General features: G+C 40.2%; 1 protein-coding gene across 1 annotated transcript; it reads right to left on the reverse strand.

Moving 5' to 3' along the window:
- Positions 1-422: 422 nt before the first annotated feature.
- Positions 423-3,019, reverse strand: s100a1 (S100 calcium binding protein A1). The gene is made up of 3 exons (XM_044116537.1): positions 2,640-3,019; positions 1,332-1,482; positions 423-752 (listed from the first exon to the last, which is right to left on the reverse strand). The coding sequence occupies exons 1-3, from the start codon at positions 2,699-2,701 to the stop codon at positions 588-590; spliced, it is 378 nt and encodes a 125-aa protein (XP_043972472.1). The 5' UTR covers positions 2,702-3,019; the 3' UTR covers positions 423-587.
- Positions 3,020-18,309: the final 15,290 nt, after the last annotated feature.

Raw genomic sequence — 18,309 nt, forward strand, 5'->3', positions numbered from 1 at the left:
TGCAGCCATGTAGTTATGGGCATATTTAGGACATTTCTTTGAGAGAAACCCACTGTTGTGTTAAGTGTGGTAGTACTATGTATTTTCCAGGCACATCATGGGACTATCAAGTAACTTTGTTAACTTCAGTTGTTCTAAAAATGTATGTATAAAACACAACTTCAATTATATATTGATGACCTAAAATTGGGCCTCTGTCTCTTTTAAAAGCCCCTTCTCTTTCTAACACTGCCTTCAGTGCAACAGGGTTTCTCCATTAACAACTGTTCTTAGGTGTGTTAGACTGAGAAGCAGAGAAGAGTTTCTCTTACACTAGGTGGTGCGCACGGTTTCCATTAGGATCAAATTGAAATGCATGATAAAGATATAGACCAAGTTTTTACAAGTTGTAGATAAAAGAAAACAGCTTTTCAACCAAAAAGACTCATGGACACATGGTTAAACACTATATTTTATTGAAGATGACAGACCAATGATGGACAGGTAAATGTAAATTATTGGCCATCTTCTGAGATGATGTGAGGATATACACCACTTCTACATTTGTATATCCTGTCAGCTTCAATGTCATTAACCAACTTTGCAGCTTAGTTTGAGCCCTTGCTCTCTTTAAGACAATCCACAAAGAACTCATTGCAAGCCACAGTCAGCGCAGCGACCAAAACCACAAACTCCTGGAAGTCCACTTCACCATCTTTGTTGTCATCTAGGCCAGCCATAATCTTCTCAACCACAGCAGGATCATTTGAACCCTTAAAATAAATAAAACAAGTCATCAATCTTTACTCAATACAAGAGACAGGAAACCTTAAGAAAAATTAATTCCAAGATCATTTAGTTTGTAAGAAGTTACAACTCTGATAACTTTTGGAGTTTGAATTTCCTCTCTGAGGAACAAAATAAATTTTGTAAATTATGCATTTATTACCACATTAATTTAGCCCAACATGCATTTTAATGTACAGATACTGTATACTAATCTTATTCATATGAATGGTCTTCATCAAGTGTATTTCAATAATGACATGATGAATGCAATATTGTAAATAAAAAGGTTTTTTTAATTATGTATATAATTCCTTAGATTGTCTTGTGTTTTATTGGGGCTATAAAAATAAAATTTGCCTCACTTTCAGCACAGCATAATCAAGAATATTACCATAATTTCCTGAGAATTTAACACCTAATTACCAAGCTGCTTGTTCTGATTCCATTTTGTTTTAGGACTGTAGCAACCAAGTTAAAATAGAAGACAAAAGACTATGTCAAAGTTAAGTTTTGGCACTTTGAAAAAAGATTGGTAGTTTTATTTTTTTTTTTGTCAAACCCACATTCAGGAATTCTGAGAGTTCTTCCTGAAGCATCTTCTTCAGCTCCTTCTTGTTCAACTTGTACTTGTCACCTTCGTTTCCTGAGTAGCGGTAAAAAACCTTGATAAGGTCTTCCATGGCTCCTTGCAAAGTGGAAGACATTTTTGCAGTCCTGTGATTAAGGAGTAGAAGAAACATTAAGAATACTTTTTCAGTTAGTTGTTAACATTAATTTGAGATCTACAGTATCCATGCACTCCAGTCTGTAACTGAACAACTTAACCGTTCAAATATAGACAATTGTGTGTCAACCCTTGTCGAAAAGAACAAAATCTCCATATAATCTTAATTTTTCCAAAATTTCAGTTTTTAAACACTGAAGTTACTCGTACATGTATCTATATAGTAGTACCTTAAAAGCCTTTTCACTTCAAGTTACCTTGACAAGCAGCTTTAGCCAATTTTGACAAGATACCAATTATCACACAGTAGGTAAGTAGCTTTCTACAAACATTACAGCTTCCTACAAATGCTATGTAAAAAGGAGGGGAATGATTTTGAGCAAATATTAGATTTGATTAATCAGGTGAAGAAATTAGCCTTCACATGCAGTTAATTGCAGCTTTTTTATCATTACAGTTTCCAGTAGATAGTATTAATTATACATTCAGCCTGTAAATATCACAGAAATGAAAACCCCATAAGCGAGCTTCCATCTGTATATTTAAGGCATATGAATAAGGGTCACTGATGTCAAGTAAAGTCAGAACAGGTTAACTGTCTAACCTTACATCAGCCCTTCAGTCTGACACTCGAGAAGTGGACACTGGGGTCATCTCACCTCCCATCAGCAAGAAAGACAAAGCCCAGACCCCCTGCAGGGCAACTTGCAAAGTAAAGTTGATTATAAATAAATAAATAAATAAATAAATAAATAAATAAATAAATAAATAAATAAATAAATAAATAAATAAATAAATAAATAAATAAATAAATAAATAAATAAAATCAAGTACATATTTTAGAATATATGATTATTTCAGCCTGTACCACAATGGACAACTGCTACTGCCAACGTGTGTACAAACTTGGGAAACAGAGTTGAAAGTTGCTACAATGCTGCTTCTCTGAATTATGCAATATGCCTGCTAGTAATTTGCAATAATTGTTATTATTTATTCCTGACTGATTCCAAGAACACATTAGAGTTTCTAACTGTGAAGCGCAGCGTTGGTGATAATATAGTTCCTGAATATGAACTGACGCAGTCTCCAGTTGCAGTGGCACATAAGAAGAAAGAATTGAAAGCAGAGGAGGCAATTTACTTACTTGAATAGTGGTGCAAATAGTTCCTGACCAAAGAGTCTTCTGCTGCTGAGTTTTCCTCTCATCAGTTTATATGGGGTGCTGCCTGTCCAAGCCACAATCAGATAAGCACCTCCCTCTGCAGAGAAGCACCGCTCCCTGCTGCACAGGTGAATTGCAAGGCCATTTAAGGTAGTTTCTAACCAACAAACTAGTTTTACTTTTTATCAGCCAATGATACAAAGTTTTACTTTTTATCATTGGCTGATAAGTGAGGAGGCACAGAGCTGCAATGAAGAGGAAGAAATAGAACTACATCATCTTATAATTTGAAAGCTTTATTATTATAAAAATATACATTTGTGCAATGTACTATTATGTTATTGGGGCCTGCCCATAGCAATGCATAAGGAGAGCAGTGACTGACTTGCAAAGCAAGTCAGTCACTGCCTCCATGCATTGCATGGCAGGCACCTATTGTTCTACACCCAATAGAATGTCTCTTTATTGGGGCCTGCCCATAGCAATGCATAAGGAGAGCAGTGACTGACTTGCTTCGCAAGTCAGTCACTGCCTCCATGCATTGCATGGCAGGCACCTATTGTTCTACACCCAATAGAACGCCTCTTTATTATTATTATTGGGGCCTGCCCATAGCAATGCATAAGGAGAGCAGTGACTGACTTGCGAAGCAAGTCAGTCACTGCCTCCATGCATTGCATGGCAGGCACCTATTGTTCTACACCCAATAGAATGTCTCTTTATTGGGGCCTGCCCATAGCAATGCATAAGGAGAGCAGTGACTGACTTGCGAAGCAAGTCAGTCACTGCCTCCATGCATTGCATGGCAGGCACCTATTGTTCTACACCCAATAGAATGTCTCTTTATTATTGGGGTTTGCCCATAGCAATGCAGGAGAGCAGTGACTGACTTGCGAAGCAAGTCAGTCACTGCCTCCATGCATTGCATGGCAGGCACCTATTGTTCTACACCCAATAGAATGTCTCTTTATTATTATTGGGGCCTGCCCATAGCAATGCATAAGGAGAGCAGTGACTGACTTGCGAAGCAAGTCAGTCACTGCCTCCATGCATTGCATGGCAGGCACCTATTGTTCTACACCCAATAGAATGTCTCTTTAAGTATTGGGGCCTGCCCATAGCAATGCATAAGGAGAGCAGTGACTGACTTGCGAAGCAAGTCAGTCACTGCCTCCATGCATTGCATGGCAGGCACCTATTGTTCTACACCCAATAGAATGTTTCTTTAATACGACATTTATTATTCTTCCGTTACCGTTAATGCGGTTTCGTCACGCCATGAGCCCACCCACAAAAGTGGTATCAAACGCGTGCCTGCTCGTCGGAGGGGAGCTATTACTTTTGGTGGGCTTTGGAGTTACCATGGCGACGTAAAAAGCAAAAAACGACCCCAAAATCACTAACGAGCTCACCAGGTGCATCTCTCGTCGTCAAGGGGACGAGGCAACCAGTAAATCCTGAAAATACCCTATTTTTGAGGATTTTCTGTGTCGTCATAACTTTATGTAGAAACGCCATTCAAACTTCATTTTGTAGATACGTCCGTGATCTCTTTTAAAGTGAAGACAGCACGTCAATATGTATTATGGTTTGTCCACAACTTCTTTCTAAGCGACCCAAAGTTTTTGATTTTTGGAAAAATCAGAGTGTGAAGGCCGCTCCGCTAGAGTGAGAGTCAGAGCGACATTTTGACCCCAAATCATTTTTTAACTCGCCCTCACGCTCACAAATATTGCATGATTGGTATCAAACTTGGTCATGACATTGATACGATTGCCTGCTCCGGTCAAATGTTTTATTATCTAGCGCTTACAGTTTTCTCTCCAGGTGCTTCAGAGCAAAGTCATGCGCCAGGGTAGCAGACAGATCTCACTGATTCACTTCCATGTATTTCTGAAAAATTTCAGACCTTGGCACACACTTTTTTTATCTCATTGCTGTTAATACTGTGAGTGAGGTAGAGATATGAATGGCGGGACTATGTGAGACGACAAATAGCCCTCTCATATGCTTCAAACGGTTTTCGAATATGTATTACGGTTCCCGAACGGAAACAGTTTTTTGCAATGCTTTTTTGAGTCAAACTGGCTGGCTCAAACAGAGAATTGTCTCCCCCTGGATGTCTCACTCACAGCTGGCAGAGAGGATTATTTACCATGGCAACGGAACCCAGAGCAGGGAGATTTGCTGAGGACTACAAATACGCATCACTGTAGTTCGAACTACTAGTTCAGTTAAAACAGAGGAGGACTGAGCTGGCCTTTAGAAAAACTTGCTGCTATGGGCTGTATATAACTAATTTAACCCTGTCACTGTTACACATGGGATGAGTTTGGCCCTTTGAAATGAAGCTTACTGAAAATTTCAAAATAAAAGCCCTTGAAAATTTTTACATCAGGTCATTGCTTTTTGAGCGTTATATGACTGATTTAATCCAATGACTGTTACACATGGGATGACTTTGACCCTTTCAAATGAAGCTTAACAAAAATTTCAAAATAAAAGCCTTGGGAATTTTTACATCATGTAATTGCTCTTTTTGGCTTTATGTGACTGGTTTATCCAAAGCACTCTTACACATTGGATTAGTGTGGGCATTTAATATGAAGCTTACTGCAAATTTCAAAATAAAAGCCTCAAAATGCCCCTCTGGACAGTGCACCACCGGAGGCGGTGCAGTGATATCATTCTGCATTATCTGTTTATCCCAGGTTAGGGAACTGCCTTGCACAGCAAGGCAGTTCATTAGCATTAGCCTTTTAGCTTAAATAAGCTATTACCTATTTTTCTTACTTATCTGCCATGTTTAGTATTCTGAAGGAATTAAGTAAATTACAGAGAACATTCTAATAATATCCCACATGCTACAGAGAGCATTCACGCTAACATTAGCATATTTGCTCATTTTAGCTAATACACTTACTTTATCATACTGAATGGTGCATGTCCAGTTTACTTAACATTATTGTGATTCTATTGATTGTATTGATTACATTGCAGCTTTCTTTAGCATTGATGCAAATTGTTAGCATCAGAACGCTGGGTCCAAACCGACGGGCACACTTTGGCAGGCCCCAGTTAAATTTCTTCAGGAATTTTCTAGTTATTATTTATTATTCTTCCGTCACCCGGAATGCGGCTCGTACCGCTGCGAGCCCACCCACAAAAGTGGTATCAAAACGTGCGGCTCGATCCCGGGAGGTGTGCTATTACTTTTGGTGGGCTTTGGAGTTACCATGGCGACGTAAAAAGCAAAAAACGACCCCAAAATCACTAACGAGCTCACCAGGTGAAATCTCGTCGTCAAGGGGACGAAGCAACCTCTAAATCTTAAAAATACCCTATTTTTGAGGATTTTCTGTGTCGTCATAACTTCATGTAGAAACGCCATTCAAACTTCATTTTGTAGATACGTCCGTGATCTCTTTTAAAGTGAAGACAGCACATCGATATGAATTATGGTTTGTCCACAACTTCTTTCTAAGCGACCCAAAGTTTTTGATTTTTGGAAAAATCAGAGTGTGAAGGCCGCTCCGCTAGAGTGAGAGTCAGAGCGACATTTTGACCCCAAATCATTTTTTAACTCGCCCTCACGCTCACAAATATTGCATGATTGGTATCAAACTTGGTCATGACATTGATACGCGTGCCTGCTCCGGTCAAATGTTTTCAAAAATTATCTAGCGCTTACAGTTTTCTCTCCAGGTGCTTCAGAGCAAAGTCATGCGCCAGGGTAGCAGACAGATCTCACTGATTCACTTCCATGTATTTCTGAAAAAATTCAGACCTTGGCACACACTTTTTTTTATCTCATCGCTGTTAATACTGTGAGTGAGGTAGAGATATGAATGGCGGGACTATGTGAGGGCGACAAATAGCCGTCTCATATGCTTCAAACGGTTTTCGAATATGTATTACGGTTCCCGAACGGAAACAGTTTTTGCAATGCTTTTTTAGTCAAACTGGCTGGCTCAAACAGAGAATTGTCTCCCCTGGATGTCTCACTCACAGCTGGCAGAGAGGATTATTTACCATGGCAACGGAACCCAGAGCAGGGAGAGCTGCTGAGAACTACAACACGCATCACTGTAGTTCGAACTACTAGTTCAGTTAAAACAGAGGAGGACTGAGCTGGCCTTTAGAAAACTTGCTGCTATGGGCTGTATATAACTCATTTAACCCAGTCACTGTTACACATGGGATGAGTTTGGCCCTTTGAAATGAAGCTTACTGAAAATTTCAAAATAAAAGCCCTTGAAAATTTTTACATCAGGTCATTGCTTTTTGAGCGTTATATGACTGATTTAATCCAATGACTGTTACACATGGGATGACTTTGACCCTTTCAAATGAAGCTTAACAAAATTTCAAAATAAAAGCCTTGGGAATTTTTACATCATGTAATTGCTCTTTTTGGCTTTATGTGACTGGTTTATCCAAAGCACTCTTACACATTGGATTAGTGTGGGCATTTAATATGAAGCTTACTGCAAATTTCAAAATAAAAGCCTCAAAATGCCCCTCTGGACAGTGCACCGCCGCAGGCGGTGCAGTGATATCATTCTGCATTATCTGTTTATCCGAGGTTATGGAACTGACTTGCGCAGCAAGGCAGTTTATTAGCATTAGCCTTTTAGCTTAAATAAGCTATTTTCTATTTTTCAGACTTATTAGCCATGTTTAGTATACTTAATGGAGTAAGTAAATGACAGTAAACATTCTAATGATACCCCACATGCTACTGAAAGTATTTATGCTTACATTAGCATATTTGCTCATTTTAGCTAATGCACTTGCTTTATCATACTGAATGTTGCATGTCCAGCTTACTTAACATTCTTGTGATTCTCCACATGCTATTGATTACATTGCAGTTTTCTTTAGCATTGATGCTACTTCTAGCATCACAACGCTGGGTCCAAACCGACGGGCACACTTTGGCAGGCCCCAGTTAAATTTCTTCAGGAATTTTCTAGTTATTCTTAACTTCTTCTTCCGTCAACCGGAATGCGGCTCGTACCGCTGCGAGCCCACCCACAAAAGTGGTATCAAAACGTGCGGCTCGATCCCGGGAGGTGTGCTATTATTTTTGGTGGGATTTGGAGTTACCATGGCGACGTAAAAAGCAAAAAACGACCCCAAAATCACTAACGAGCTCACCAGCTGCATCTCTCGTCGTCAAGGGGATGAGGCAACCAGTAAATCCTGAAAATACCCTATTTTTGAGGATTTTCTGTGTCGTCATAACTTTATGTAGAAACGCCATTCAAACTTCATTTTGTAGATACGTCCGTGATCTCTTAAAGTGAAGACAGCACGTCAATATGTATTATGGTTTGTCCACAACTTCTTTCTAAGCGACCCAAAGTTTTTGATTTTTGGAAAAATCAGAGTGTGAAGGCCGCTCCGCTAGAGTGAGAGTCAGAGCGACATTTTGACCCCAAATCATTTTTTAACTCGCCCTCACGCTCACAAATATTGCATGATTGGTATCAAACTTGGTCATGACATTGATACGCGTGCCTGCTCCGGTCAAATGTTTTCAAAAATTATCTAGCGCTTACAGTTTTCTCTCCAGGTGCTTCAGAGCAAAGTCATGCGCCAGGGTAGCAGACAGATCTCACTGATTCACTTCCATGTATTTCTGAAAAATTTCAGACCTTGGCACACACTTTTTTTTATCTCATCGCTGTTAATACTGTGAGTGAGGTAGAGATATGAATGGCGGGACTATGTGAGACGACAAATAGCCCTCTCATATGCTTCAAACGGTTTTCGAATATGTATTACGGTTCCCGAACGGGAAACAGTTGTTTGCAATGCTTTTTTTAGTCAAACTGGCTGGCTCAAACAGAGAATTGTCTCCCCCTGGATGTCTCACTCACAGCTGGCAGAGAGGATTATTTACCATGGCAACGGAACCCAGAGCAGGGAGAGCTGCTAAGGACTACAAATACGCATCACTGTAGTTCTAACTAGTAGTTCAGTTAAAACAGAGGAGGACTGAGCTGGCCTTTAGAACAACTTGCTGCTATGGGCTGTATATAACTCATTTAACCCAGTCACTGTTACACATGGCATGAGTCTAGCCCTTTGAAATGAAGCTTACTGAAAATTTCAAAATAAAAGCCCTTGAAAATTTTTACATCAGGTCATTGCTTTTTTGAGCGTTATATGACTGATTTAATCCAATGACTGTTACACATGGGATGACTTTGACCCTTTCAAATGAAGCTTAACAAAAATTTCAAAATAAAAGCCTTGGGAATTTTTACATCATGTAATTGCTCTTTTTGGCTTTATGTGACTGGTTTATCCAAAGCACTCTTACACATTGGATTAGTGTGGGCATTTAATATGAAGCTTACTGCAAATTTCAAAATAAAAGCCTCAAAATGCCCCTCTGGACAGTGCACCGCCGCAGGCGGTGCAATGATATAATTCTGCATTATCTGTTTATCCGAGGTTAGGGAACTGCCTTGCGCAGCAAGGCAGTTCATTAGCATTAGCCTTTTAGCTTAAATAAGCTATTTTCTATTTTTCAGACTTATTAGCCATGTTTAGTATACTTAATGGAGTAAGTAAATGACAGTAAACATTCTAATGATACCCCACATGCTACTGAAAGTATTTATGCTTACATTAGCATATTTGCTCATTTTAGCTAATACACTTGCTTTATCATACTGAATGTTGCATGTCCAGCTTACTTAACATTCTTGTGATTCTATTGATTACATTGCAGCTTTCTTTAGCATTGATGCAAATTCTTAGCATCAGAACGCTGGGTCCAAACCGACGGGCACACTTTGGCAGGCCCCAGTTAAATTTCTTCAGGAATTTTCTAGTTGGGGCCTGCCCATAGCAATGCATAAGGAGAGCAGTGACTGACTTGCGAAGCAAGTCAGTCACTGCCTCCATGCATTGCATGGCAGGCACCTATTGTTCTACACCCAATAGAATGTCTCTTTAAGTATTATTATTTATTATTCTTCCGTCACCCGGAATGCGGCTCGTACCGCTGCGAGCCCACCCACAAAAGTGGTATCAAAACGTGCGGCTCGATCCCGGGAGGTGTGCTATTACTTTTGGTGGGATTTGGAGTTACCATGGCGACGTAAAAAGCAAAAAACGACCCCAAAATCACTAACGAGCTCACCAGGTGAAATCTCGTCGTCAAGGGGACGAAGCAACCTCTAAATCTTAAAAATACCCTATTTTTGAGGATTTTCTGTGTCGTCATAACTTCATGTAGAAACGCCATTCAAACTTCATTTTGTAGATACGTCCGTGATCTCTTTTAAAGTGAAGAAAGCACGTCAATATGTATTATGGTTTGTCCACAACTTCTTTCTAAGCGACCCAAAGTTTTTGATTTTTGGAAAAATCAGAGTGTGAAGGCCGCTCCGCTAGAGTGAGAGTCAGAGCGACATTTTGACCCCAAATCATTTTTTAACTCGCCCTCACGCTCACAAATATTGCATGATTGGTATCAAACTTGGTCATGACATTGATACGCGTGCCTGCTCCGGTCAAATGTTTTCAAAAATTATCTAGCGCTTACAGTTTTCTCTCCAGGTGCTTCAGAGCAAAGTCATGCGCCAGGGTAGCAGACAGATCTCACTGATTCACTTCCATGTATTTCTGAAAAATTTCAGACCTTGGCACACACTTTTTTTATCTCATCGCTGTTAATACTGTGAGTGAGGTAGAGATATGAATGGCGGGACTATGTGAGACGACAAATAGCCCTCTCATATGCTTCAAACGGTTTTCCAATATGTATTACGGTTCCCGAACGGGAAACAGTTTTTTGCAATGCTTTTTTTAGTCAAACTGGCTGGCTCAAACAGAGAATTGTCTCCCCCTGGATGTCTCACTCACAGCTGGCAGAGAGGATTATTTACCATGGCAACGGAACCCAGAGCAGGGAGAGCTGCTGAGAACTACAAATACGCATCACTGTAGTTCTAACTAGTAGTTCAGTTAAAACAGAGGAGGACTGAGCTGGCCTTTAGAACAACTTGCTGCTATGGGCTGTATATAACTCATTTAACCCTGTCACTGTTACACATGGGATGAGTTTGGCCCTTTGAAATGAAGCTTACTGAACGTTTCAAAATAAAAGCCCTTGAAAATTTTTACATCAGGTCATTGCTTTTTTGAGCGTTATATGACTGATTTAATCCAATGACTGTTACACATGGGATGACTTTGACCCTTTCAAATGAAGCTTAACAAAAATTTCAAAATAAAAGCTTTGGCAATTTTTACATCATGTAATTGCTCTTTTTGGCTTTATGTGACTGGTTTATCTAAAGCACTCTTACACATTGGATTAGTGTGGGCATTTAATATGAAGCTTACTGCAAATTTCAAAATAAAAGCCTCAATATGCCCCTCTGGACAGTGCACCGCCGGAGGCGGTGCAATGATATCATTCTGCATTATCTGTTTATCCGAGGTTAGGGAACTGCCTTGCGCAGCAAGGCAGTTCATTAGCATTAGCCTTTTAGCTTAAATAAGCTATTTTCTATTTTTCAGACTTATTAGCCATGTTTAGTATACTTAATGGAGTAAGTGAATGACAGTAAACATTCTAATGATACCCCACATGCTACTGAAAGTATTTATGCTTACATTAGCATATTTGCTCATTTTAGCTAATACACTTACTTTATCATACTGAATGTTGCATGTCCAGCTTACTTAACATTCTTGTGATTCTCCACATGCTATTGATTACATTGCAGCTTTCTTTAGCATCGATGCTAATTCTTAGCATCACAACGCTGGGTCCAAACCGACGGGCACACTTTGGCAGGCCCCAGTTAAATTTCTTCAGGAATTTTCTAGTTATTCTTAACTTATTCTTCCGTCACCGTGAATGCGGCTTTCGTGCCGCTATGAGCCCACCCACAAAAGTGGTATCAAACGTATGCGGCTCGATCCCGGAGGTGTGCTATTACTTATGGTGGGATTTGGAGTTTCCATGGCGGCGTAAAAGCAAAAACGACCCCAAAATCACTAACGAGCTCACCAGGTGCATCTCTCTCTCAAGGGGACGAGGCAACCAGTAAATCCTGAAAATACCCTATTTTTGAGGATTTTCTGTGTCGTCATAACTTTATGTAGAAACGCCATTCAAACTTCATTTTGTAGATACGTCCGTGATCTCTTTTAAAGTGAAGACAGCACGTCAATATGAATTATGGTTTGTCCACAACTTCTTTCTAAGCGACCCAAAGTTTTTGATTTTTGGAAAAATCAGAGTGTGAAGGCCGCTCCGCTAGAGTGAAAGTCAGAGCGACATTTTGACCCCAAATAATTTTTTAACTCGCCCTCACGCTCACAAATATTGCATGATTGGTATCAAACTTGGTCATGACATTGATACGCGTGCCTGCTCCGGTCAAATGTTTTCAAAAATTATCTAGCGCTTACAGTTTTCTCTCCAGGTGCTTCAGAGCAAAGTCATGCGCCAGGGTAGCAGACAGATCTCACTGATTCACTTCCATGTATTTCTGAAAAATTTCAGACCTTGGCACACACTTTTTTTATCTCATCGCTGTTAATACTGTGAGTGAGGTAGAGATATGAATGGCGGGACTATGTGAGACGACAAATAGCCCTCTCATATGCTTCAAACGGTTTTCGAATATGTATTACGGTTCCCGAACGGGAAACAGTTTTTTGCAATGCTTTTTTTAGTCAAACTGGCTGGCTCAAACAGAGAATTGTCTCCCCCTGGATGTCTCACTCACAGCTGGCAGAGAGGATTATTTACCATGGCAACGGAACCCAGAGCAGGGAGAGCTGCTGAGGACTACAAATACGCATCACTGTAGTTCGAACTACTAGTTCAGTTAAAACAGAGGAGGACTGAGCTGGCCTTTAGAAAAACTTGCTGCTATGGGCTGTATATAACTAATTTAACCCTGTCACTGTTACACATGGGATGAGTTTGGCCCTTTGAAATGAAGCTTACTGAAAATTTCAAAATAAAAGCCCTTGAAAATTTTTACATCAGGTCATTGCTTTTTGAGCGTTATATGACTGATTTAATCCAATGACTGTTACACATGGGATGACTTTGACCCTTTCAAATGAAGCTTAACAAAAATTTCAAAATAAAAGCCTTGGGAATTTTTACATCATGTAATTGCTCTTTTTGGCTTTATGTGACTGGTTTATCCAAAGCACTCTTACACATTGGATTAGTGTGGGCATTTAATATGAAGCTTACTGCAAATTTCAAAATAAAAGCCTCAAAATGCCCCTCTGATAGTGCATCACGAGGCGGTGCAGTGATATCATTCTGCATTATCTGTTTATCCGAGGTTAGGGAACTGCCTTGCGCAGCAAGGCAGTTGATTAGCATTAGCCTTTTAGCTTAAATAAGCTATTTTCTATTTTTCAGACTTATTAGCCATGTTTAGTATACTTAATGGAGTAAGTAAATGACAGTAAACATTCTAATGATACCCCACATGCTACTGAAAGTATTTATGCTTACATTAGCATATTTGCTCATTTTAGCTAATACACTTACTTTATCATACTGAATGTTGCATGTCCAGCTTACTTAACATTCTTGTGATTCTCCACATGCTATTGATTACATTGCAGCTTTCTTTAGCATCGATGGTAATTCTTAGCATCACAACGCTGGGTCCAAACCGACGGGCACACTTTGGCAGGCCCCAGTTAAATTTCTTCAGGAATTTTCTAGTTATTTATTATTCTTCCGTCACCCGGAATGCGGCTCGTACCGCTGCGAGCCCACCCACAAAAGTGGTATCAAAACGTGCGGCTCGATCCCGGGTGGTGTGCTATTACTTTTGGTGGGCTTTGGAGTTACCATGGCGACGTAAAAAGCAAAAAACGACCCCAAAATCACTAACGAGCTCACCAGGTGAAATCTCGTCGTCAAGGGGACGAAGCAACCTCTAAATCTTAAAAATACCCTATTTTTGAGGATTTTCTGTGTCGTCATAACTTCATGTAGAAACGCCATTCAAACTTCATTTTGTAGATACGTCCGTGATCTCTTTTAAAGTGAAGAAAGCACGTCAATATGTATTATGGTTTGTCCACAACTTCTTTCTAAGCGACCCAAAGTTTTTGATTTTTGGAAAAATCAGAGTGTGAAGGCCGCTCCGCTAGAGTGAGAGTCAGAGCGACATTTTGACCCCAAATCATTTTTTAACTCGCCCTCACGCTCACAAATATTGCATGATTGGTATCAAACTTGGTCATGACATTGATACGCGTGCCTGCTCCGGTCAAATGTTTTCAAAATTATCTAGCGCTTACAGTTTTCTCTCCAGGTGCTTCAGAGCAAAGTCATGCGCCAGGGTAGCAGACAGATCTCACTGATTCACTTCCATGTATTTCTGAAAAATTTCAGACCTTGGCACACACTTTTTTTATCTCATCGCTGTTAATACTGTGAGTGAGGTAGAGATATGAATGGCGGGACTATGTGAGACGACAAATAGCCCTCTCATATGCTTCAAACGGTTTTCCAATATGTATTACGGTTCCCGAACGGAAACAGTTTTTTGCAATGCTTTTTTTAGTCAAACTGGCTGGCTCAAACAGAGAATTGTCTCCCCCTGGATGTCTCACTCACAGCTGGCAGAGAGGATTATTTACCATGGCAACGGAACCCAGAGCAGGGAGAGCTGCTGAGAACTACAAATACGCATCACTGTAGTTCTAACTAGTAGTTCAGTTAAAACAGAGGAGGACTGAGCTGGCCTTTAGAACAACTTGCTGCTATGGGCTGTATATAACTCATTTAACCCTGTCACTGTTACACATGGGATGAGTTTGGCCCTTTGAAATGAAGCTTACTGAACGTTTCAAAATAAAAGCCCTTGAAAATTTTTACATCAGGTCATTGCTTTTTTGAGCGTTATATGACTGATTTAATCCAATGACTGTTACACATGGGATGACTTTGACCCTTTCAAATGAAGCTTAACAAAAATTTCAAAATAAAAGCTTTGGCAATTTTTACATCATGTAATTGCTCTTTTTGGCTTTATGTGACTGGTTTATCCAAAGCACTCTTACACATTGGATTAGTGTGGGCATTTAATATGAAGCTTACTGCAAATTTCAAAATAAAAGCCTCAATATGCCCCTCTGGACAGTGCACCGCCGGAGGCGGTGCAATGATATCATTCTGCATTATCTGTTTATCCGAGGTTAGGGAACTGCCTTGCGCAGCAAGGCAGTTCATTAGCATTAGCCTTTTAGCTTAAATAAGCTATTTTCTATTTTTCAGACTTATTAGCCATGTTTAGTATACTTAATGGAGTAAGTGAATGACAGTAAACATTCTAATGATACCCCACATGCTACTGAAAGTATTTATGCTTACATTAGCATATTTGCTCATTTTAGCTAATACACTTACTTTATCATACTGAATGTTGCATGTCCAGCTTACTTAACATTCTTGTGATTCTCCACATGCTATTGATTACATTGCAGCTTTCTTTAGCATCGATGCTAATTCTTAGCATCACAACGCTGGGTCCAAACCGACGGGCACACTTTGGCAGGCCCCAGTTAAATTTCTTCAGGAATTTTCTAGTTCTTAACTTATTCTTCCGTCACCGTGAATGCGGCTCGCATCTTGAGCCCACCCACAAATGTGTTATCAAAACGTGCGGCTCGATCCGGGGTGGTGTGCTATTACTTTTGGTGGTTTTTGGTGTTACCTTGGCGACTTAAAAAGAAAAAAACGACCCCAAAATCACTAACGAGCTCACCAGGTGCATCTCTCGTCGTCAAGGGGATGAGGCAACCAGTAAATCCTGAAAATACCCTATTTTTGAGGATTTTCTGTGTCGTCATAACTTTATGTAGAAACGCCATTCAAACTTCATTTTGTAGATACGTCCGTTATCTCTTTTAAAGTGAAGACAGCACGTCAATATGTATTATGGTTTGTCCACAACTTCTTTCTAAGCGACCCAAAGTTTTTGATTTTTGGAAAAATCAGAGTGTGAAGGCCGCTCCGCTAGAGTGAGAGTCAGAGCGACATTTTGACCCCAAATCATTTTTTAACTCGCCCTCACGCTCACAAATATTGCATGATTGGTATCAAACTTGGTCATGACATTGATACGCGTGCCTGCTCCGGTCAAATGTTTTCAAAAATTATCTAGCGCTTACAGTTTTCTCTCCAGGTGCTTCAGAGCAAAGTCATGCGCCAGGGTAGCAGACAGATCTCACTGATTCACTTCCATGTATTTCTGAAAAATTTCAGACCTTGGCACACACTTTTTTTATCTCATCGCTGTTAATACTGTGAGTGAGGTAGAGATATGAATGGCGGGACTATGTGAGACGACAAATAGCCCTCTTATATGCTTCAAACGGTTTTCGAATATGTATTACGGTTCCCGAACGGGAAACTGTTTTTTGCAATGCTTTTTTTAGTCAAACTGGCTGGCTCAAACAGAGAATTGTCTCCCCCTGGATGTCTCACTCACAGCTGGCAGAGAGGATTATTTACCATGGCAACGGAACCCAGAGCAGGGAGAGCTGCTGAGGACTACAAATACGCATCACTGTAGTTCTAACTAGTAGTTCAGTTAAAACAGAGGAGGACTGAGCTGGCCTTTACAACAACTTGCTGCTATGGGCTGTATATAACTCATTTAACCCTGTCACTGTTACACATGGGATGAGTCTAGCCCTTTGAAATGAAGCTTACTGAAAATTTCAAAATAAAAGCCCTTGAAATTTTTTACATCAGGTCATTGCTTTTTTGAGCGTTATATGACTGATTTAATCCAATGACTGTTACACATGGGATGACTTTGACCCTTTCAAATGAAGCTTAACAAAAATTTCAAAATAAAAGCCTTGGGAATTTTTACATCATGTAATTGCTCTTTTTGGCTTTATGTGACTGGTTTATCCAAAGCACTCTTACACATTGGATTAGTGTGGGCATTTAATATGAAGCTTACTGCAAATTTCAAAATAAAAGCCTCAAAATGCCCCTCTGGACAGTGCACCGGAGGCGGTGCAGTGATATCATTCTGCATTATCTGTTTATCCGAGGTTAGGGAACTGCCTTGCGCAGCAAGGCAGTTGATTAGCATTAGCCTTTTAGCTTAAATAAGCTATTTTCTATTTTTCAGACTTATTAGCCATGTTTAGTATACTTAATGGAGTAAGTAAATGACAGTAAACATTCTAATGATACCCCACATGCTACTGAAAGTATTTATGCTTACATTAGCATATTTGCTCATTTTAGCTAATACACTTACTTTATCATACTGAATGTTGCATGTCCAGCTTACTTAACATTCTTGTGATTCTCCACATGCTATTGATTACATTGCAGCTTTCTTTAGCATTGATGCTAATTCTTAGCATCAGAACGCTGGGTCCAAACCGACGGGCACACTTTGGCAGGCCCCAGTTAAATTTCTTCAGGAATTGGGGCCTGCCCATAGCAATGCATAAGGAGAGCAGTGACTGACTTGCGAAGCAAGTCAGTCACTGCCTCCATGCATTGCATGGCAGGCACCTATTGTTCTACACCCAATAGAATGTTTCTTTAATACGTATTATTTATTATTCTTCCGTTACCGTTAATGCGGCTCGTACCGCTGCGAGCCCACCCACAAAAGTGGTATCAAAACGTGCGGCTGCTCCCGGAAGGGAGCTATTACTTTGGTGGGATTTGGAGTTACCATGGCGGCGTAAAAGCAAAAAACGACCCCAAAATCACTAACGAGCTCACCAGGTGCAAGTCTCGTCGTCAAGGGGAGAGGCAACCAGTAAATCCTGAAAATACCCTATTTTTGAGGATTTTCTGTGTAAATCATAACCTTATGTAGAGACGCCATTCAAACTTCATTTTGTAGATACGTCCGTGATCTCTTTTAAAGTGAAGACAGCACGTCAATATGTATTATGGTTTGTCCACAACTTCTTTCTAAGCGACCCAAAGTTTTTGATTTTTGGAAAAATCAGAGTGTGAAGTCCGCTCCGCTAGAGTGAGAGTCAGAGTGAAATTTGACCCCAAATCATTTTTAACTCGCCCTCACGCTCACAAATATTGCATGATTGGTATCAAACTTGGTCATGACATTGATACGTGCCTGCTCCGGTCAAATGTTTTCAAAAATTATCTAGCGCTTACAGTTTTCTCTCCAGGTGCTTCAGAGCAAAGTCATGCGCCAGGGTAGCAGACAGATCTCACTGATTCACTTCCATGTATTTCTGATAAATTTCAGACCTTGGCACACACTTTTTTTATCTCATCGCTGTTAATACTGTGAGTGAGGTAGAGATATGAATGGCGGGACTATGTGAGACGACAAATAGCCCTCTCATATGCTTCAAACGGTTTTCGAATATGTATTACGGTTCCCAACGGAAACAGTTTTTGCCATGCTTTTTTAGTCAAACTGGCTGGCTCAAACAGAGAATTGTCTCCCCCTGGATGTCTCACTCACAGCTGGCAGAGAGGATTATTTACCATGGCAACGGAACCCAGAGCAGGGAGAGCTGCTGAGGACTTCAAATACGCATCACTGTAGTTCGAACTACTAGTTCAGTTAAAACAGAGGAGGACTGAGATGGCCTTTAGAAAAACTTGCTGCTATGGGCT

Source organism: Gambusia affinis, linkage group LG05 (genome assembly GCF_019740435.1).
Source record: "Gambusia affinis linkage group LG05, SWU_Gaff_1.0, whole genome shotgun sequence".
Lineage (NCBI taxonomy): Eukaryota > Metazoa > Chordata > Actinopteri > Cyprinodontiformes > Poeciliidae > Gambusia > Gambusia affinis.